General features: G+C 37.4%; 2 protein-coding genes across 2 annotated transcripts in view; one reads left to right on the top strand and one right to left on the bottom strand.

Moving 5' to 3' along the window:
- Nucleotides 1-23,302, top strand: part of TDRD9 (tudor domain containing 9) — an 84,819-nt gene that overhangs the window by 3,266 nt on the left and 58,251 nt on the right. Inside the window, exon 2 of the mRNA XM_086462969.1 lies at nucleotides 17,824-17,930. Coding sequence (XP_086319095.1) covers nucleotides 17,824-17,930 — 107 coding nt within the window. The remainder of the gene's footprint in view (nucleotides 1-17,823; nucleotides 17,931-23,302) is intronic.
- On the bottom strand, nucleotides 2,660-4,125 carry RD3L (RD3 like). Its single transcript, XM_009956761.2, has 2 exons — nucleotides 3,827-4,125; nucleotides 2,660-2,957 (listed from the first exon to the last, which is right to left on the bottom strand). The coding sequence occupies exons 1-2, from the start codon at nucleotides 4,123-4,125 to the stop codon at nucleotides 2,660-2,662; spliced, it is 597 nt and encodes a 198-aa protein (XP_009955063.2).

The following is a 23,302-nucleotide window of genomic DNA, read 5'->3' as shown; positions in this document are numbered from 1 at the left end:
CTTCAGCAGGGAAATGATGAGTGGCCTACAGCCATGTCACTGCTATCTGATACAGTTGAAATCCAGGTGTAACCTAAATTCCAGAAAACGGCTTGTCTTAGCTGGCAGGCTGAGGTTTTTTTTTGTAGCATATTGTGGTAAACCTAGCAGATTTCTTTAAAATATGTTTAACTTTTTTAGTTTGTCGTATTGCTCTTACACCTTTGCTTTTTTTTTGACTAGAGAGAATATGTAGTATTTTCATCAGATGAAAGTGCTTGTGTTCTGTAAAGTTACCTCTTATTTCTGTATTTGATTTAATTCTGGATTGCATTGGGGTTTAACGTTGAATTGGCTACGATGCCTAGATATATCTTTTAACTATTTTTCAGTGACTGCCTTTTAGCATGTGTTGTAGTTGATGGTCCTTGTTTCTGGACTTGGAAGACTGCATTTGCTTATATTAAAGTGAAATTGAAGTGACATTTTTAAAGAATGTGTAAGTTGTATCAGTGATCATCCTGTGGGGTTGTTTTCTGTGGTGGGGGTTTTTTTCCCCTACTTGTTTTTGATGATCATAAAGGTAAGTGGGCCTTGCTTGTTTACTGGTCTATCATTTTCCATAAACTAAAATTTGGACGGTAAATTTTTAGAGCTTTTTTAAACCTATTTTCCCATAGAAAGCTGTGAGGGTACCGTTTTAAGAAACTAATTTATGTGAATTGCTGTTGCATGAATCTTGCACCTTTGACCAAATAAAAATTATTTTCCTGAAACCAGCATTATGGATGTTAATTCTCAATGCACTATTAGTTCTTCCAATGCCTTTTTATATGCTCAGTACTTGTTACCCTCTTTCCTGTGGAAATGGTACTTGAAGCTTAACTCTTTAAGGAGCTTTCTTTCAAACTCTTCCTGCCCTCATGCAGGGATCCATGTCTGGATTGTTTAGAACTGCATGAAAAGAATCCGATAATTTTTTTTTCCCTGCATCAGTAGGGCAGAGTAAGTTGAGATCAACACTTCTGTTATTTATCCACGTACCCACAAAACGAGGGCAAAGGGTTTGTACTAGCTCTGAGTGCAGATACGAGTTTACACATGCTTGTAAAGTTTTGTGTGTTTAGTTTATGGAAAATGGAGGGACTGATTACTTTTGGTATTGAGCTGCGTTTTTTTTTTAATTATTAACCTAAACCTGTAGGAACTGATTTACTGTACTCCTTTAGTGCTTTGTCAGTTAGGTGTATGCAAGAGTTCTGATTGTTTCACCTCCTGTGTGTATTATGTTCCACTCTTCTGCATGAAATATTTTCTACATTATAAGCTTTCCAAAGGTGTTTTACCTTTTAGGAAAACATTAAGCCATTTGTTTTACCCAATTTATGTTTCATTGTTAGGAAATTCTTTCTTGGATGGGGGATACAACAGTGGAGCATAAAGAAATACCTTTCATTTGTATGTTACCAAATGTTGGGGAAATGTGAATGTCATCTTCAGTATGGTTGAAGAAAACGGAGGAAGTAGTTTTCCTCCGTGTTTGCAAAATAGTGCCTCTTGTGAATTGGTCCGTTTGAGTCTTGCCCATTTTTTAGGATGTGACAGATTAAAAGGAAATCTGGAGATGAAGAGGTTACATAAGACATGTAAAAATTTGTTACATACAGTGGTGGGAGTCCAATTGGAAATGCAGCAAACTGAGTTCTGGCATATGTTTTCATTGATTTTCTGCTCTAATTGTCTGCTGTGACTGTAACTGCTACGTATCCAATCAGTCTTGTAAAACTTCATTATGAACCCATAGTGATGGATGATGGCAACTGAAGAACATGAAATGTTGTTAAATTTAAAATTATCACCTCTGGCTTTGGAAATGAACCATGGACACTTTTGCTATTCTGGAAAAGTACTGTCAGATTTGATCAAAACATTTTAAGTTTAATGCAGAGTCTGGGTTTCAGGATAGCTTCCACTAAGTACAGCTATTTGAAATAAAATAATTCATTAATTTCTTGAAGAATAGAGAGCTAGTTATTAAATGCTGTTAAATATCCAATGTTTTACTTTAGTTGTCTACCTTCACAGTACTTCAGCCATGGAGAGCACAGTATGGAAAAAATGTAGAAACAGTACATGCAGCATGTGATAACTTCTGACATTGTTTTCATTTTAGAACTTATTCTTGAAGTCAAGAAATAACTCTTCAGCTCCAAAAAGTATTTACCAGTTTATTTGGTATAACTGATATTATATTAAGCCATTTACCTTACATGGTATAAAGTTCCCGTAGAGCCTAAAAGCTGACACATACATAAGTTTTTTGCCTAACACTTTGTGGATTGATGCTATTTCAAAATATGGAAAGCAGTCTTTTCTTGTTTAAATACATCTAGCTGTATATGGCTAAAAACCAAAAGGCTTCAGAGTTTTTTTCAGAAACATCTACATGTTTGGTTAAAAGGTGCCTTCTAACGCAACATCTTTAAGGAACTATAAAGATAAAAGGAGAGTTCATAATTAAAGTTTGTTTACTGCGTATTAGCTATAATCAAGGATTTTAATTTCTGAACTTGGAAAAAAGGAAAGCATGTCACATTTCTTATTTCTATGTTTGTGGGTGGCAGTCACAAGAAAGGAATGCAAATGGCTACATAGCTTTTTGAAAGAAACACAAACCAACTTAACTTGATGGGTAGTAATAAGGTAGATTCCAGATTCTATGAGAGAAGGTGGGAAACATGCTTTGTGTGTTTTTGTCAACATAACTCGAAACCGTGGGGATTTCATCTTTGTCTGATTTGTTAGAACTGTCTCCATGCAGGCTGAAATGTTCAGAGCAATTTGTATTCCATGCATCTACCAGTTGGTCTTGTTGGTTTTCTCTCTCAATGGTAGTAAGAAAATCTTTTAAAACTTGCTTGAATATGTAGACTATTTCCCAGGGTAAAACATCATTTTCTGCCAAAACTTCACGAAATCTAGAAACAAACAAAAATTGAAATCTAATCAGTGTTGAAGACTTCTGTTTCCTCTCTGCTCTTTTGAGGGGAGGGGAAGGAGGAGGAAATGATTGCATTCTGGTGTCATTTATTCCTTGCTGCTACATTTCTACACACACCTACCGCAAAAGATTGTAAGAGGAAAAGAGCACTAACAATACACTGGATGTGGTCCAGCTATTATGAGGATTGAAAGCTACTGTTATTTGGTATGTTTTTTTTTTTTTTTTCTTTTTGGCCCATCTGGGTAACTTGATTTAAACTGACTTTGCCCTTAGGTATGTTCTGGGCTTTAAAAGGCACATAGGCTTGTTCTGTTGTTTTTATGTGTCCCTAGAAAATGCATTGAAACTACAGGTGTAGGAGAAATTTTCTTTTTAAAATGGGGGGGAGGTTGATTTGTTTATATTTTTTTAAATGTTTTTTTTTTTTAATACTGATTTGCTAGATTTAGAGGCTTTCAGGTATTTTGAAGAGTGAAGCTGTGTTTCTGTGTAACAGTGCATTGCATTAGTGCTTGAATTTGATTTTTGGTTATTAGTTTACTATTTAATAAATTTTTGGGATAAATAACAGAGCAAAACTGAAAGTACTGAGAGGTCACATGTTTAAGCATCAGAAGTTCCTTTGTTTTGGATTAGAGCAGGAAAATTATGATTAAACACTTCCTTCAAGTATAACATATTCAAGTAAAGATGTAGTTTTGAAAACACCTGTAAAAATGTGTTCCAGTTGCTGGTCATTATTACTTTGGAAGAAAGATCTGAGCCAAATACAAGCTTGGATTAGGTAGAAGAAACATCTTACTTATGATAGAATACTCAAAGTTAGAAATAGGAAACAGTTACCTGCTGAGAACGGTTCCTGTTTGGCAAGGCTGGATTTGTGAACACAGAACTTCAAGCTGCCGTTGCTCAGTAGCTGGAATTGTTGCTTGAGGGTTTTGGTAGTTCTTCAGCCAGTTGTAATCCATGCCAGTCTTCTGGACTTTTTGTTCATTTTCAATCTCTTGCACTAATCTTTCACGCTCTTTCAGGTGCCATTTCAATTCCCTCAGTAGGGTTTTTGTAACTACTTCTGATCCAGGATATCTTGTAGGTTTGTAGGAATCATTTTTTGACCATTTCATCCAGCCAAAAAGTGGCATTTTTAATCTGTGAAAGGAGGGAGAGAAAAAAAATCTACTTATTTCTGTGCAACTGATAGTTACTTATACCTGTAGGCTTCCACCCTTGCAACTGAATGTTTAAAGTAAACTTTAGTAATGATTCTAAAACCTTTTGCAGTACTATGTAAGTAGTGATAACAATAATTGCCAAGCCGTAATTAAATCTGGCAAGCCTTACATTTTATATTTTTCATCTGTTTTCTGAGTTAACATAACTATGTGAAGTTTACAGCTTTTAAAAGTGTATATCTGTCATCTTGGAAATATTTTTATCCTGGTTAAAAAAAAAACTGCAACAAACAAAAAAACTCCACAAAAATCCCCAAACCAACCAAACAGGAACCCCCAAAACAAAACAACAGCAAAAAAAAAAAAAACCACTCAAAAAACCAACAAAAGAAATCCTAACAAAACACAAAACCCCAAACCTCCAAAATCTGAAGTTACCTGGACATTTCAAAAGTGATTAAATAAAGTTAAGTGCTAGAACTGTGTGATCTGTTTTTAAAACTTCGATATCAGTTTGTATTTTAAATAAATTCTTGTTTATATAACCTGGAAACAGAAATCTGGTGGAATAGGCTTTTAAGTTGCAGTTTGTTACAAATCATGCAGACACAAGCATGCTAACTGGAATAAAATAACATGAATTACCTCTGCAGTTGTCTGTGAACAGTGTTGTTTCAGGTGAGTTTGCTTGAAGGTCTCTTATTCCAGCATACCGTGTTCCCAGGCTGTTACTACTGCTGGAAGAAAACAAGGTTTTTTTCATTTTTTTTCTTCTTTTTTTTTTTTCATTTAAACTGTGCTTAGAAAAATGACTTTCTGTACTGAATATGACAGTTTAAGGTTTTCTGCTTTTAAGGTTCTTTTTCATCCTCTGTACTAGAGAGAAGTAGTAATCCATTTAATCTAACATGGTCTCTCAAATATTTTCTACAAAGTCCATTAAGTTGTCCTACCTTTGAATTGAGTTCTGCCGATGGCAGCACTTTAAAAAAAGATGGTAACAATTTCAAATGCTTGTTGCTAAATCCGTCCAAAGGTATTGTTGGTAGTGAGATGAATAATGATAGTCTGAAGCAACTACAGACGTGCTTCTAGCTAAAGTTAAGGCTGTCGTAGGATGTGATGCTTGGCTGTGCATAGCTGTAGGTCACAGTTTAGAGCTGTATTTTTATGCCTGTAGAGTGCTAAAAATAACTATGTTGCTTTTATCATCAAACTAAACTTTCAGGCCATTGAGATGCTGGAAGACTTTTCTCCCATTAGAGGGGGATCAGGCTGTTCTACTGTCATTTTTAAACAGCTAAGAATAGTCTTTCTCTAGTAAAGATCATCTAAAGCCTTTGTTAAGTGAGTGTTGACAGAAAAGAGCTATTTGACAGTTGCTCAGGATTTTGTTGCTATATTAAATACTACTTCCAGATGAATTTCATCAATCTCATGGTACTACACTTTTTCATTACTGTGCATAGCTCTTAGCATTTTTAATTAACATTTCAAATGTGTTTAAAGAAGCCAGTCTGTAACACCTATGGCGTGCCATGAAAGACACGTTAATCTAATTAAAGGAATAGAATGATAAGGAGATGCAAATTGAGGTCAAACTGATCTAAAACCCCAGAATTGTAAGTCTTACCATAGACTTTGCTTCTCTCTCAGCTGGCTGTCAGTTGCCTGCTCCCTCTTTCCTTGATGAGTATTTTGAGCATATCCATTTTTAAGATTCATTTTCAGAGATGGCAATGTGCACACTAAAGGTCGCTGAAGCAGCCATTTTCCGTTCCAGTTATCTGGTCTCTTCCTATTAATCTAAACAGTAGGCATGGTATACGAAGTGCTTTCTCTTCTGTTCTTTCTTGTTCTAATGACTGTCTTTGCTCCTGTAAGTATTTTTCATTCCTACTTTTCTGCCTCCACTGGTGTGTTGAACTGTGGGGAGAACAGGGGTTCTGTAAATTTGTTCTAGATGTCATACAACATAAAGGATGACGTGTATGGCTGTTATTAAAGCTGATATTACTTATACATTGGAAAAATTCAAATGTCAGTATTAATCCTCTTCAACTGGAAGGTTTTCACATTGCATTGTATGTGGTGCTATGAAAAACGAAGGGAGATAGGTTTATGATGACAGAACTGTCCTGACAGATTTTCAGATGAAATTAAAATGCTCCTTGCCACCTCCTTTACAGCAAAGTTAACATGTCGCTGCTTTTTTTTCCACTGTATCAAATCTGAAAGTGAACTGCTGTGCAGTTTAAAAAATAGTAAAACCATTATAGTGTCTTTGCAAATTAGTGATGTATACAGGAAGGTGTGCAAATTAATTAAATGAGAAACCTGTAACAGGTTTTTTGTTTTGTTTTGGTTTTTTGTTTTTTCCCTAGCTAATCTTTGGTTGCGACATCAAATTTTGTGAGTTGTAGGATACTGAGAATGATGTTTATCTTTCCACTGGTAGGAGAACATTAAAGCTGAGTATTGTTTCTGCGTTTGTGTGCACTTCAGATCTGTATTCAGGAAGAGATGGCTGCTTGTGTGAGGCTAGCATTGGGATCTGGGACTTAAAAGTAGAGCAGTATTTTGCACAGTTGCTAGCCCATGGTTAATCCTGGAAGCTTTGTGGAGAGTTACAGTTCCATCCAATTGTCCCTAAAATGTACTCGTGGTTCTGCAGTGCTGTGTCAGGATGGAAGTTTTGGCTTGACTTTGGCTGATAGCGGGTCTGTTCCCTGAAGGGATTACTGAGTTTGTCTTTATTAGACAACTTACTAGTAACTAGTTATTGTTACGATTTAACCTGGGGGAGGAGAGGGCTATATTTTGATTCCTCTCATTAATTTTTAGGCAGTTCCTAAAATTACAGTAATAAAATTACAAATGGTGTGAAGTCTAGCACTTTTTCTTACTGTAGCGTACAAACCCAGTATTATTATAGTTTCAGTTTCCATTTTCTGATTTTTTTCTTCGCTGGTATTAGTGACTAAAACACATTATACTACTTGAGTGAGACCATAACATTAGTTCTATAATGGTGAGTGATTTTTGTCTTTTTTAATAAGTATAATTTACTCTGCCACTGCAGCAGAGCAGTTGTTTGCCAACTGATTTTTTTCCCTGTAAATTAACCCTAATTGTCTGCGTGTGCAATATAAGGTGTAAATTGAAGATTCATTGAACTACTTTAAACTTTGCTTCAACCTTTTTCTTTTTGTTTTCTAATTTTTGAGGCAAGGAATTTAATGAATTCCTAAAGCATCTGTTACTTCTGTAACTTACTAATTTCCTTTGAGCTGCAGTGAATGATATTTCTTCTTATGCAGGTAAATCAGAAAGGGTGTCTTTTCACACGAGCATTTCTTATGCTTTCTCCTAATATAACCTTTTTTTTTTCCTGTAGCATATTTCAAGCCTGTTTTCTGATGCTATTCTCAAATTCAACTGAGGGAGCAGCAAGAGTTGCTGGAGCCAAAGTGCAGATTTCCTTTCATAAGTCAATTCAGACAGTTTTAGTGGTCTTTTATTTTTTTTCTTGCTATGGCACGTCCAGGTTCATCAGCAAAGAGTCTTAATTTCAAAACAAAAGCCTTACAAGAGCACATGCTAATTGAAACTTGGTTGGGTAAATATGGAAATAAGGGTGGCAGCCGGTGGATATAATGCATCTCTTTCTGTGGAAGTCACACAGGTTATTTCTTTCTATTTTTAAAAAGGCAGTGTACAGAACAGACTTTTTAAAAACCTTGATGATAGCTTTTTTTCTATCCTGTGGACTTCTTGGTCAAAAAAAAAAAAGTATTCCAAAGTGTCAATGTCTTTCTCTTTCTTCTATACTCATTATTCTCCATCCAACCCCAAGTTAATGGGAGGTTCACATCAAACAGTTCTTACTTTTTGAACTAATGATCAGTTCTACCAGTTTACAAAGATGCTTCTCAAGTCACTTGGCTAGGAGACTGTGTAACCTGGTTTGTGGAGACATTAGTCGAGGGGAGGAGAAATGAGGAACATCTCATTTTTCTTCTTTCGTAAGAGAGTACAAAATACTTTTTCTAGCAATTCCTTAAGCTTAACTAAGTGATTGTACTGCACTGTGCGTATGGTTTCCACTGCAGATTACTCTAGCTATGTAAGTAAAATACTCGTGCTTCTGAGAAGTACTTGTTCTGAAATAACAGTAGAAATGGAGGCCTGTGGAGAAGCCCTGATTGCACAGCCACGCAGCTAGATATATTGACCTGTCTCCTGTGCCTTCAGACCACATGAAAAATAAACAACTCACCATAAGAGTGGCTGAACAGAGCTAGGCAATCTAAGAGAGGTTTGTGTGACAGAGGTTGTGTATGAGGAGGTTGTTAAACTTTTGTATCAGTGAGTGAAGACAACCACACGTGAAACGGTGGAGCAATCTAAATGCACCTCTGCTTTGTTGTGGTGGGGACCTGTCACGAGTTATGGTGGATATATTTGGTTTCCTCATAGTTTTTAGCTGTGCTGGTTTCATGACATTTGGCTTGCAAATACAGAAGTGAGGAATCATTGGGGTAACTTAGCTTACCTTCCCATAGTTATGTGAGTACAGAAAGTAAGCATAATTTACATGAAATTACTCTAGAATAGATTAACATGGAAAGATGTGGGGGGGGGTTTCCCTACTTGCTTCAGCAAACATAGACACAGCCTCTAATTTAGAAGGTGATCTTCATAATGACTGACTGTGGGTCACCAGTCAGAATGAGCCTGCCCTGGTGCATGTGGCAGAACAGTTCCTACTGCAGACTGTTTATTCTATTTGTGCTCTGTTTATTATTTTCTGTCACCCTTAAAATAAATATGAGGCACCGTTCCATTTACAGCTTCATTGCTTCATTGTGGTTAGTAGGAGGCGTATTTAGGGAGTCTGTTACTGGTTCTTACTTGACTGAGGGGAAAGGAGCATCAATCTGATGTGGTATTAGTACATATCAGCTTTAAAGAATTCCTCCTAAGACAGCACCACATCCATGGTGGCAGTTATGTTCTGGGTATGGTTTATACTGAAGAGATATATCTAAACCCAGCACTTGCTGTGAGAACCCTCAGTTTCGAAGTGGTTTTGTTCAGCCCTGTGTGTGGCTTGGTGTGAAGGCGTGGAAGTACAGTTCATGGCTCTAATCTTTAACCTGAAAATGTCTGGTGCTTAGAATGTCTCATCTGGTCTAGGAATTCTTTTGCCTCTTCCTGCTTAACATCACAGTTGTGAGGGGGAACTGGATGATATTCTGGGATCAAATAACTGATGTGAGGCTGCAAAGATTTAGCATTTACCTAAGAAGAAGTACTGCTTGCTTTTAAAGTTCTTCAGTGTTAAAGCTCGTGAATCTCTCCTTGTCAATAAATACTCTTACAACTTTGTATGTTACCGACCAGGAGCCCTCAGCTCTATGTTGAAGGTATAGCACAACTATAGAGTAAGAATGTTTACATACGCTTGTGATGTAAGTACAACAGACAACATAGGGATATAAATAGCTGAAATTTACCACAGAGGAACAGAACGAATCAACGTGGGATGCATGTTTTGCGGGTGCTGAATGTACCTGGATTTAGCTTTGTTGATACAATAGCAAAGCATAACTCTGAAGGGGTACTTGAAGAATAACTGTGAGGTGGTTTTGTGGATGCTTACAAGGAAGCTTCCTCTAGTATAAGCAGTAGCATTAAAGAAAAGTGGATTCTTGCTTGAAAGTCATCATAAGTAACCTTAATACCAGCTACTTTAGAAGATAGGACTGTTTATGGCAATGTAATATTTCTTAGATAAAAAGAGGTGACAGATGATGTTTATTTTATCCTGATGCTTTCTGAAATATTTTTTAAAAGAAATAAGTAAAATAGTCTCTTTAGCACAGGAAACTTAGATATTTGCATGATGTGTGGTTAAGTTTTACATTCTGATTATGACCTTTCAATGCTACTGTAATAAGTATTTTGCTGTAATGCAGAAGGCATATTTTTGAAACAGACTTAATTCTTGCAAAATCTGAAATTCTCACAAAGAATAAAAGTTCTCCACAGATTATCTGTTTTTCCAATATAGTGTTTTCTTGTGAACAAGTATTGTTCTGAAACTGTATTCTGGGAGAAAAAAAGCTGCAGATCCAAGTCAGTTCTGAGTACAGGAAGAGGCAAAAGTATAGCACTCTCTATGAGTGAGACTCATGACACACCAAGAAATTATCATCGTAATTCTTAATTGACCAGAAGTGTTGATAGCAGGTCATCACCATTGCTAGCTAACATTTCAACACATTGGCATGGTGGTGTGTGCTCCATATTTCTTTGTTAGTATCTGTGGGTAATACAGGCACATGCTGTGGTTTGCTGCCATGAATTTTGTGTGAAGGGCAGAGACTTTACTGTTGTGGGTTAAGCCCAGTAGGCAGCGAAGCACCACACAGCCCCTTGCTTATTCCCCGCTCACCCCCAGTGGGATGGGGGAAGAGGAATGGAAAAGTAAAAGCAAGAAAACTTGGGGTTGAGATAAAGCCTGTTTAAGAAGTGGTAGAAAAGAGAAAGAAAACAAAACAAGTGATGCAAAGGCAGTCACGTACCACCTCCCATGGGCAGACAGATGTCCAGCCAGTTCCCGAGCAATAGACGGCAAACCTAACTGAAACCCCCCTCTTTTCCCTTTTCATTGCTGAGCATGACAGTATAGGGCATGGAATATCTCTTTGGTCAGTTTGGGTTATCTGCCTGGTTGTACCCCCTCCCAATCTCTTGCACACCCCCCAGTCTGTTCACAGTGGGGAGCAATGTGAGAAATGGAAGTGGCCTTGATGCTGTGCAAATAATGCTCAGCGATAACTAAAATGGTGGTGGTTTAGGAGTATTGTTTTGGTTACAAATCTAATACACAGCATCATAGAGCTGTTATGAAGAAAATTAACTCTGTCCCAGCCAGCCCCAGAACAGTTACATAGAAAGGTTTCCAGTGCTACCAGTCATCTGAGAAATGGGAGATTTAATTTTTGTAGCTAGCAGTAGCTAGCAGGTAGGGCGATTTGCTTCCATTTACGCAGCCCTGCTCTTTGGATTTAATGATCAACTTCGCAGTGCGTTTTTCATTTGACAGAACAACTTGGTGTAGCTCTTTCAGGCTTCAGACAGATGGTGAGTCTACCTCCTCTGATCGCTTCAGACAGCATTTGACTACTGCTTTCGCTTTTTAACAACTATGAACAAAACTTGCCATGAGCTTCCACAAGAGGCCTCTTGGTAAAATTCCTTGTTTGGTCCTTTGCTGTGACAGCTAACAGCAGTAATGACGGTGTTAACTGACAGAAAGTTGTGTAAGCTATCATTGTATTTCTGTTGCTGTGATGAATAAAATCAGGACGTGTTTGAAGCTGATTTCTTCCAGTTGGACTGTCTGTACCATTAATATCTCTGGTGCTGATGACACTTCACTAATAGGCAGTCAGGCGTCAGTTTGAAATTGAGGGGATCTTGCGTTCCATACTAGTCTTCATGGGCATTTTTTAATTCAGTGCAGTCTCTTACTTGCATTGTATTTTATTCAGAGATGTATTTCAGCTGGATTTTACCATGTTGATAACAAAATGCTTTTGTGTGAATTTTCTTGTTATGGGATTTTTTTTTTTTTGATATTTGGCCAAGTTCCTTGCCTTTGTGGTTGGGGGGAAAGGATGAATTTTGAGGTTTTAAGGAGCGTAGATGCTTTGTGAATATTGCTAAAGGATCAGAAACAATCCTTGATAGAGGAACCATGCTTTAGGTTTCACAGAATCACAGAATGGTAGGGGTTGGAAGGGGCCTCTGGAGATTGTCTAGTCCAACCCCCTGCTAAAGCAGGACCCCCTAGAGCAGGTTACACAGGATCGCGTCCAGGTGGGGTTTGGATATGTCCAGGGAAGGAGACTCCACAACCTCCCTGGGCAGCCTGTTGCAGTGCTCCATTACCCTTAATGTAAAGAAGTTTTTCCTCATGTTCAGGCAGTTTACGTTAATAAATATGAACACCCATCTACCTTCTAATTCATAACTAATTATAACAACATTAATTTACAAAATTAGCTGTTTCATATGCGGTAGAGACGTAGTTGCTGTGTGGCTTGTCACCATCTGCCACTGGTAATAGCTGCCCTCTTCCAAACATCCCTATTTGAGCTGTGGCTGAAGAAAGAGGAGCTCATCAACAGCTCATCTCCAAGAAGAGTCAACTTCTTTGAAGCCCAGAAGTTTGTCCCAGTGTCCCCCACTGGCATAAAATCCCAGAGCAGTAGACAGTGAAATTGATGATTTGGGCTGGTGTTTGTGGTTGTTGTTTTTCCTGGATTTTAACTGTGGGTGAGGTGGAAGACGGAAGGTCTTACAGAGGTATTAGTTTGACGTAGAAGAAATATTTCTGAGATCTTGAGTGTACATAGTCTATCCAAATGCAAACGTTTGCATTTGAGTTTTTCAGGATTTTACAAAGCAGTTTTTAGTGTGCTCCCTCTCTCCCTCTCCCTAGCTAGTTAAGGTTTTAAAACAGGAGCTCTGAATAACTGCTGTGAGGAAGAGCAGTGCAAGCCTGTAAGATGCCTATGTATGAAGACTTTATCACTAAATCTAGCTAACTGCATTTTAGAACAGATCGCTTGAGTGGAAAAAAGCATGCATCTCATTGAATCTTAGATTCTTAAAATAATCTATAAATCACTTTGTAATATCTGCATTTTAGGATTTAATAATTTCACTTATTCTGAATTCTATTAATAATCTTCTATTTTTGTGACTGAAACATGGTTTTTGAATGACAGTACATTATTTCTTTAAAAATAGCATATTTCTGCACCCAAGACCAGTCTTCTGTGAGTATGGAATGCCAACTGCCAGTTAAAAGGAAAGTAACTTTCAGTATGTCCTTCAGTAAACCCAGTGGAAGGTTATTTACTGTCATGGCAAATGTTCAGTTATGTAAAGTGTCACATTATTTTAGTTTCAGAAAAGAGGCTTTGAAACAGTCTACTGTATATATTGTACTAAAATTGTACAGCGAAATATTTCTGTGTGCTGTAAGGCTAAGTGTTTTTTCAAGTGATTTCCTCCCCCTGCCCCAAAGATCTCTTAAGTAGGTGGACAGCTTGCGTATGTGATAGAAGGGATGACTTAGGGCAGTCCTTCTCATGTGATCTGTGAAATGACTGACACTAGTTTTATGTTCAGTTCCCAGTCTCATGTGAACAGGGGTTTTTGTGTCAAATGGGGCAGAACATAAATAAGCAAAAAGTACATCTGTAAGAGTTTTTAAAAGCACAGGCCTAGAGCACTCTGATTTTTCAGTTGTTTGTCTCTAAGATGGAAATTTTCTTGAAAATACATGGCTTTGAATAGGAGCTTCTACTCCAAAATGAAATAGTTAATAGAAATTTATCTGAAATTGGATAAGCAAGCATCTTAATCCTTGGAATTTCGTTACATACTTGAATTTTTTCTTTATACAATCAGGTTTGCTGCATAAGCAGTGTTATTTTTTCAGGGAATAAGACTGTATGTATCTGTTCATTTAATAAGGCTTTTTTTAAGCATCACTTCTAGAGATGTGGTCAGTGTATGCATTGGCATGGCAGTATATCTCACTGGAAAGAGCCAAATAAATTACCTGTCACAGTTATGGTTGAGATTGGGCAATTGATTCTATTTTTTATAACTAAGTGTATGCAAAAATGCTTTGGTTAATATTTCAAATGCTCAAATACAAAAATTTACCAAGTGTACTCTGTTATGGTGGCCTTGCTGACTTATTAGAGGTCATTCTATAGCTTGAAGAAAAGGAAGACCTTTCTCTAGCTGAATTTATTTAAGGAAAGGCACCCTCAGTGTGGTTGAAAGCATTTCAGTTGTGTGTGTCAACAATTTCTGGTGTTAAACTGTGTTTCCCTTCTAGTAATTCACTTGAAGGTGGCAGCTGTATTTAATTTTATGTTCATGACACTGAATTTTCCCTTAAACCTAAATAAGAAATATTTTTAAAGATTTTTGTCACAATCAAATGCTCAAAATTAGTTTAAGTACTCGTGTACCAAGATCAGTCACACCTCAGAAAAATGTTACAGTAGTTAAACCACGTGGTAAGGAATAGAATAATAATAATAAATATAAATTATTTATTTAAATAATAAAAATAAATATTTAAATATTCAATAACGTATAAATAATAAAAAGTATACAATTATTTCATAAGAAACAGGGTTAATCTTCTTCTAAAAAGAGGCATGCTGTGTTCTGCCTTTTTTTTTACCTGGATAGAAAGCCCCCTAGTGCCCACTGCTCATCAAGCTCAAAGTTCCCGTCTCCTACTTCTGAGAGTGTTTTCCAAAATATGTCGGTTTTAACATGTCAGCTACCTATGAAGGTGTACACATCTCATGTTTTACAGATGCTAGGACATATCAAGAGTTACTTGTTGTTGAATGACATTACTGGTTGATCGTGTTCAGCGCTTTATAATTTTGTCTGCCTTTGTCCACTCAGGGTGCACAGTGTCCTATGTTTTCAGGTTCAGCCACAGAAACCTGGGTGTGTTTGAAGATAAAACATGTCCTTGATTTGAATGAGATCAAACTCTTGCATTCTTTTTTAAATGGAGGGGAAGGAAGGAAAAACCAGAATATTTAGTCTCCTGTACTTCCTTAAATTGATGACTTTAAATTGTCAGTAATTGTGTTACGAGTCACAAAGGTGCTTTTTACTGCCTCTCAAAGTGGTAAAATTCTGAACATGTTTCATATATGCAGCTGCAAAGTTGTTGTTTGCCGATGTTGTCATGTATTCAGGGGATGAAAAGACCCCGGGGGAGTCTAAAAGTAGGTGGGTGCCAAGGCTGGAATCTGGAAAGCCTGAGGAATATATGCTATAACAGGACAAGTTTACTGAAATGTGGGGTTTTGCTGTGTCAGAGGGAATAGAAATGGGGAAGAGGTAACTGATGTATTAGACAGGCACATGTTTTGTAAGTAGAATCCAAAAAAGTCCCTTCATTAGTGTTGTCCTTTCCTAGCCTGGAATGGATCTGAATTTTCTGCATCTTGTCATTCCTCTGCTGTCAGCAAATGTTTGTTGAAACTCATTAGAAAAATGTTCCATCCCTTTCTGTTTATCCAGGTATATACAGGGTGACACGTCTTACTGATGCCTTCTTAATGATGGCTTGAAAGGATTGTATTGTTCTGATGACTTAGGAGAGTGGCAGAGGCCTTCATAATGATTTTTATTTCCATTTTGCTTAAAAAAAAAAGTCATTATTTTGTAAGCGTTTAATTTTATTAAAGCTGCAAAGTTCAGCATTAAAACATTGAGAAATGATTAATGAAGGTTGTTTGTTCATTTCATATGCCCATATGCAGTTTTCCAATTGCATCTGCTTTTTCCCCAAGACTGTACCCTGATTTAGTGCATTGAGTGAGCAATGTTCATTCTTAATGACTAGCTATTAAATGTTTTCTTTATTCATTGTATAGCCTGAGGTTTATTTACTGCATGCTGTTTTCTGAAGACAGAAAACCTAATTTCTGGAAGAAAATATCCAGATATCCAAACCAAAAAAATTTAATGTATTCTCACAAATCACTGTGGTCATACTGTCCTCGTTTTCCTGGAGCTGTACAGGCAAAGGTCAAAAGCACATACATGCTTCTGAGCGTCCATTTTGAAGTGCTTAATACTCCATCTCCAGGAGCATTTAGTTGAATATATCTGGTGTTACATAAAGCTCTTTCTTAGCTGACTTCAGCTGCTGCTTAGCTACTGATGCTTCTGCAAGGTCTTTACAGCCAACAAGGAAGGTAGTCCTGCCTTTCTTACCCTTAGCCCCTACCCCTCAGTGGAAGCTTTTTGTTGAAGTGCTTTGCTTGCTGTTTGCTCAGGGTGCTGACGATCGAGTAATACCTGCTCCTCCATGACAGCATTTACTGCCTTATCAGAGGGTTTTTTGTCTTGCGGGGGACTGAAGGACAAGTTTTATTCACTGCATAAGCAGGTTGTGCTGTCGGAAGATGTGTGTCCAGTGCACTTGGTGAGGCTGCAGTCTTAAGGAAATCAAAAATAATGGGTTGTATATGTGCACACAATGCTGCCAAACTGAAGTTGCGTGGCCAGGCTTAATTATGTTATTTCCAACTACTGATCACTTGACTTTGATACCTTATTTTTATGTTTTGTTGTGTTTGATGCACATTGAGTGAAATAACCTACTTAGCGAGCGGTCTGACGTGGTGTGTATGAACTTTTCCAAATTGTGCCTTGGATTCAGGCCTATTGTGGAATGTTCCCTGTGCCAGCTGTTTCAGAAGGGTTAGAGTGATGAAAGTGTTGTAGTCTGCTTGCTGAAAGTAGGCAGCTGTTCCTCATGTAGTGATTGTGCAGATGCATTAAGAGATACTTGAGATCCAGGGAAAAATTGCCTTAGCTCTATGCCTAAAATATTGTTTAAAAAGCCATTTCTTGGTTTGTTGACGGCAGTAGGTGATAAATAATTTGTGTTTCCTGGGAGAGGAAATAACGACTGATCCGAATGAGCAGTCTGTAGCAAAGCCAAGCTGGCACAGAGTTTGCCTTGTCAGAGAAGGTGGGTGCTCTGTGGCATCAAGGTATGTGAATTACTCCATGAGGAGAGTGTGTGACAGAGTGCTGTGTTAAAAATCTCTTGTTGTTTTCAGCTTAATTGGTTTTGGAGCCAGTGTTGCTTGTTATTTGGGTCAAGAAATAGGCAATTCCTCAGCAGTATCCTTTTATAAAATGTCTGAAATATACACCGACAGAGAAACGGATTTGCTATGTGTTAGCAAATTATTGCACAGCAAAAGATTGCACTGGGCCCAGAGCTTAATTTAAAGTGCAAAACCATAGTTTTGATTTCTAGTTTGTATTTTGTTTTAAAAAAAACAAACAAACAAAGAAGAGGGTGCTTTTGATGTGTTAAAACTCTTCTACGTTTAAATTAATTTATGATTTAATAATCATACATTCATTATATATATGCTACTTGATTCTCTAGTGAAATCCATGTGGTTATCTTAACACTGTTTATGTAGAAGAGATTTTTTTTTAGATCCCATTTCATTCTATTTATGTCATGGATAGACTTTTTCTTGTGTGTAGTAAATTTCCATAAAATTCATCGATTGGGTGATTGTGTTAATTTTTTTTTTTTTCCCACTGGCTGCCATCATCTCTTGGATCAAAGAGAAAAGTTCTTTCCTTGAAGGAGTGAGGTGATTGTGTTTACTCCTCTCTACTTCCCATGTCTCCAGGGAATCATGCAAGAATTACATGTATTTTCTTAATTGTATTGTGTCAAGAATTGGTGAAACAGAGCTGTTTAATCTTTGTTCAGAAGAAATTGTAGACTTCCCTTATGAGAGAAATTCCTAGCTATTAAAAACTTAAAAGATGATATTTTGGGAGCTCAATTTTTTTTAATCTAAATGAAAAGATTTAATGTGGCACTTTCCTCAGGCTAGTATCTAACTGCAGAGACAAAATTTATTTCTGAAGCTTGTTCATTGAAGTAGTTCCTGCATCACAGTGAGACTCCGAATTTACTGTATAATGCTGTTATTCCCAGAGATATCCATGACTTAGATTAGGAAGCCTTTATTGATTTGTCATTTATTTCCTCTTCAGGCTGTCTGTCACAGAGAGTGTTGGAACTGAATATGCTGAAATGTACAGACAAGTGGAGACACAAGAGCTAGATGTAGTTGGAAATGATCAGCTTGTCTATAAACCAGGTAAAAAAGAAAAATATGTTTGGTTCCTATTATAAACTCAAATACACCTGTCCTTTTCCTCCCTGTGGTCTTTCTCCCCATCTCCTCCTCTAAACAAAACTGTGAAACCATACTGTGTATTTCTTGTTTATTTAATGCTGTATGTGTGTTTGTTTTATGTAAGGCATGGTATTAAAAAATAAACACCTTATTTTTTGGAAACCACAATGTATAATACTGTTGCATAGATATATGTGCATACACCTGGTTTATTGTGTTGATAATGCATGTATATATCTACAAGGCAAATATACCACTCATTGGATTCATGTCTTTTCTAATGAGTTTTCCCATTTTCTAGCAGTGTTATTTTTGTGTATACTTGATCATTGGTTTGAACAGCCTTTAAAGAGAAATTTGATTGCACTTCTTTCCTAGGACCTCTGGTAAAAGCAGTATGAGGCTGATTCACTTGTCAGGACAGCTCAGCTTCAAACTCTTACTGTGCCTCTTAATTTCCAAATTTGTTAATGTAGCTGATTTCCCAAGAAAAGGACATTTCTGTGTTTTGTCTGTTCTGTGTGTCTGTAATACTTTTTGTATCCCTCTGCTGATATACCAAAATTTGACAAATTGAGAAATTTTCTAGAAATTGCTGTCCTTCAGTGATTCTGGAAATTATATGACCTCTGGAACTTGGGTAGGTGAAGCAGCCAGTTGTTTGGTCTGTCATCAGCTGGGAGGCAGCAGGTGCACTTGGCCTGTCCAGCATGTGCAGTGTACTGTTTCTTGTTCACTTGACATTAAGTGAAATTTGTGGGGGAGGAGGAGGTGTTGAAAGGTGAAAATAAGGGAATAAAGGGACTGGAGGAAGCTTTGAATATTGTAGTTCAGGAATGTGGTGTTCCTTAGTTTTTCATGTGCTTTACTAGCAAAGGAAGGACAGCAACAAGTTGACTAACCCTAAGTTCCTTTGGTGTTTCTTTAGAAGTATAGTGGTATTGATTGATTCAAGGAAGTACCATAGGTCATTTAATGTCCTTCAGCTATTAAATCAGAGTTCTGCCTAAGGTAGGCTAGCAACTTAATTTAGCAGCACTGGTGGCCTGCTTCAGTTTGAATGGAACTGATGCTAGCAGTGTTCCTCTTGTAAAAGAAATGGGGTTATACCTTAGGCTTTTTAGGAAATATTTCTGCATAGTCATCCCAGTACTTTATTTTATAAATAACCTGTTTTCTCTTGGTCTAACCTAAAATGTTTGTCCTTGACATTTATACCTTCTAATATTTATTCTTGCCTTCCAGTTGTAGCTTGCTTAAACAGCATCTAGTTAGCAAACAACCTCAAAAAAAATTACTAAAACATTAGCATATACATACTCTCTTATTATTAATCTATTAGATGTTTTCCTCTGTCCCTTCCTGCCCGCCCCCCCCCCCCCCCCCCCCTTCCCCCCCTTCCTACTGTTTGTGTCATGGTGTGGTGTCTCAGTTGCTTCAGGAGCTGTTCCTGCAGTGTTGATGCCTGCTGCCTCTGGTCAGTGCTCTGTCCCCAGCTGTATGCAATCCACTGGGGGACTCAGCAGACAGGATAGTGATGCCAAATCCCACCTAGATGTAGAATAACACCAAAACTTCAGAAAATTCCAGCTCTTAACTGCTATCAACTTTGACTTACAGATAGATTCAGGAATATTACATTAGGACAAAATAATAAAGAAGCTCAGTGAGTGAGTGTAAGATTTGTAATGTTCATTTTATAGATTATAAACGTGTATGTTGTTCATGGGTCTGCTGTTCTCTAATGGTAATGTGTTCATTGTGCAGATTTCAAGAGCTCCAAGACCCATTTGTAGCTATCAGCTGTATCAGTCTAGAAGTGCATGTTCTGTTTAAGAACATGAAAATTTTCATAAGCGATTAAGGACTTATCTAGACTAGGCCCTGCCACTCTAGCAGTGTTGAGTACATATGTAGTCAAGAAATAAGTTGCACAACATGGAAATGAGAAGCTGATTTCTCCTGAATGTTTCAGAGCTCGTACCCATTCTGTTGTGTCGGTTGGTCGGTCTGTCAGTCGGTCTGTCTTTTCTTAACTGTAGATTGTACCTTCTGTATAAATTGACAGCCTATTTTACATCTTGCAGCTACTGAAACTGTTGTGGTGTTTTCCTGTGCCTTGGTGATTTATGAAGTTCTGTGGAGTTTAAATTTTGTGCTTTCCAGTTTCTTTGAAAGATCATATGCTCTTATACCAAGAAGACAAATAGAAATGCCTAATCTGCTTCTCTTGTCAGGAAAAGAGATCATCAGGGAACTGTGTTTGGAGTTCTGTCTTCTGCAGAACATGGTAGAAATGATACTGCTGTGAAAAGGAAGTTAAAGTGATTAAATAAAAGCAGAAGAAAACAGTTTGTCACAACTGTTAGCCAAAACAAGTAGAGCATTAGCAGTTCTTCCCTGGCCCATCATTTCACTGTTTCAATCAGTTTAGTCTGACTCTGAAACACGGTGATTCTGTGTTTTGGAGTCAGACTTACACACACCTTTGATTCGGTGAGGTCACAGTTTGTTGTGCAGGGGGAAACTTTCCAGAGCGATGTGTATGGGTCACTTGCCTGCTTTAAGCATCCTATGGAAAACAGGTTGTTATTTCTTTTCAAATCTGGGTATGCTAGATCATGCACACTAAGAGTTTTAAGAAAGCTTGTAAGAGCCATAGTAAATACCTGTTTTTTAAAGGATGCCTATAATTATTTTAATGCAGTTTTGTGGATGCCAGGTTTTTATCCTCTTCTGTCTTCATTATTTTCACACCATTGAGTGGCTGTCTTCTGGGGATCTTCTAGGTCCCAGCTGAAGTAATTGCTTACAGAGAAGAAGCAATTTAAACATTGTTTCTGATTAGGTTTCTGGCCTATAAAAAACTTAAGTTATAGAGTTCCTTAAGTGTTTTGGATTCAGGACACATGCATGGAAGAAAAATTAATCATAACCCAAATCTTCACCTTAAAACCTTTTGTATTCAGAATATTCAGGTTGAAGATGATTGCAATGGAGAGCAGAAGTCTCACGAGCAGAGACTAATTACTTGTGATATTTTCTTAGGAATTTCAATGTTGCCTGGATGCATCCTTCAGCAGTCAGCACTTGAGACACAGAAACACTTGTCTTGAGACACAGAAAACTATTAGCCTAGCTTCCCCAGTCAGGAAGGAAAATTGCTTTGCCCCAGACTCTGGATTAAGCTCTTCAGGGCCCTATCAGCAGCAACTTCATGTGCTTTGTGTTCTGACTGGAGTAGCGTGACTTACTCTGAAGTCCTTATGCTTTGTGGCTCAGAGTAGGGGCCTGGTTGTCTCCTGTGACTTTCCTTTCCCATGACCTTGCTTGCTAACTGTAATCACTTGTGCATTTGTAGCTCAGCAGAAGGATGATCAGTGGCATAATAAGCATCTCATTTGACTCACCTAACCAATAATTTCAAGTATATTTTTTATGCATCTCATTTTAATTTGCTTAGTGGCAGACACCAAGATCCAGCTGTACAATCTCTTTTCCCACAACTGGTGAATACAAAAATCTAATCTTGTGTTAAAGGATCTCTTCAAATTCAATTCAGGAAACAGGTACCAGAAGGATTACATCTGCTATATGGGCTACAGTAACTGAGATACTGGAAAATTCCTCTTTCTGTGCGCAATAAACTGTTTTAGTCATGGCAGTCAACATATCTCTACAGAACTTCAATAATAATTGAAAAGGAAGTGAGCAGGCAAATTCATCTTTCCCCTAACTGAGTTTTCGGTTTCTTTTTGCACTGACTCTGAATAGAGAAATTAATATCATCATTTGTTCTGGATTGGCATTGATGCTTCTTATACACAGAAGTGTTTTGCTTGTCATAAACTAGTGCGGTGGGCAGTTGCATGCTTCCTCAGTTTACTGTTTTCAGGTTGGAAGTGTCCTGCATTCTCTATATGTCAGAATGCAAGGTGTGTTTTTTGAGCATGATGTCCTATGAAGGTGTGCACTGGTTAGGTTTGTTGTCCCAGTCTTAGTAATGTTTTCTAGAAAGTATAAGCAATTGAAAATGTGAAACTTTGTGCCTTTCTAGCTGATAAGTCTGTGGTCCTGTAGTGCCTTGAATCTGTAGATGCCTCTGTATTTGCAGAAATGATCTGTTTTTCTAAAGACCAGTTCTCATTTTGGGATTTAGTATATAAATAGATGTAAAAAACCAATGCAAAACCAAACAGCAGTTGAAGGTAATTACGCTGTTACAGAGTCCACAGTTGAATGGTTATTTAAATGAGTAGAATGACCTTGGAGCTTCTGTAGGGCTGTATATTTAGGTATTTCTGTTCTACAGCGAGTCTTCTTCATTGAGAACAATACCTTTAATGTTCTTTAAAAAAAAAAAGTGAAAGTTTAAGGTTGTCTGAGGTGGTTACCCAGGTTCCCAATTGCAGCTTTGTTTTTTCACTAATGATCAGATTAGATTTGAGAAAAAGTTTGTATCCTCTGTTAGAGTGAACCACTTCATGGCTGCTTGGGTCGTGACATTGTTCAGCTGAAGTTGCCAGTTTACTCTGAGACTGTACTGTCTGCTTTAGACAAAAGTCTCACAGTTGTCATGGTATTAGTTCCCCAGGCAAACTCAGTAATGTTTCTTTCAGTTTAAGCACGAAGTATGTGTCTTGAAGAAATGAACCATAACGTTTTCAGTACTTTCAGCATCTACTAAATGGTTATATGGCTGCCAGTTCTCAAGCTCTGCATATTGATGGTGGCTAAAATTGGGTGACCATTTACTTTTGGTGTAATTTTTTTTCCAGACTTCTGTGCTTGGGAAGAAGTAAGATACTGCTGTCATAGAACTGTCATATAAAAAGATATATTAAAAAAGTTGTTTCATCAATGAGAAAAATGATATTCACAGAACTGATTAAATTGATGTGATTATTCAGCAGATACATGAATACTAGTGGTGGTTTACTTATTTTTTGTTTGTTTCTTTCTATTTTTGAAATAAAATTCTTAATTCAATTTTGGGTTAATGGTTTCTTACTAATACACCGGGTTTTTACCCTAATACACTGGGTTTTTACTGAGTTAGAGAAGCTCGCAATGTGAATTGTACCACTTAAATTCTCTTGTCCCTCCCTCCTTTTTTATAAGCACTGTTACAGAATTGCTGCTGTCTTCTGTTCCATACTTCTTAAGCCATTTTTCAAAATTGCAGTTGTTACATGGAAAACCTGATAGAGGTGGGAAAGCTATGTTGCTTTGGCAGGAATATGCTGACATGGGGATCTTTTCCCTAGCAGCTTGAGGTTTCTTCCAGCATTGGTCAAATCATGTGGAGCTACTGATGTCCAAGTAGTGACATG

The sequence above is a fragment of the Leptosomus discolor genome, chromosome 3 (assembly GCF_034619465.1).
Source record: "Leptosomus discolor isolate bLepDis1 chromosome 3, bLepDis1.hap2, whole genome shotgun sequence".
In the NCBI taxonomy this organism is placed as follows: domain Eukaryota; kingdom Metazoa; phylum Chordata; class Aves; order Leptosomiformes; family Leptosomidae; genus Leptosomus; species Leptosomus discolor.
The sequence above is the reverse complement of the archived record's forward strand: the minus strand, read 5'-3'. Positions and strand labels throughout refer to the sequence as shown.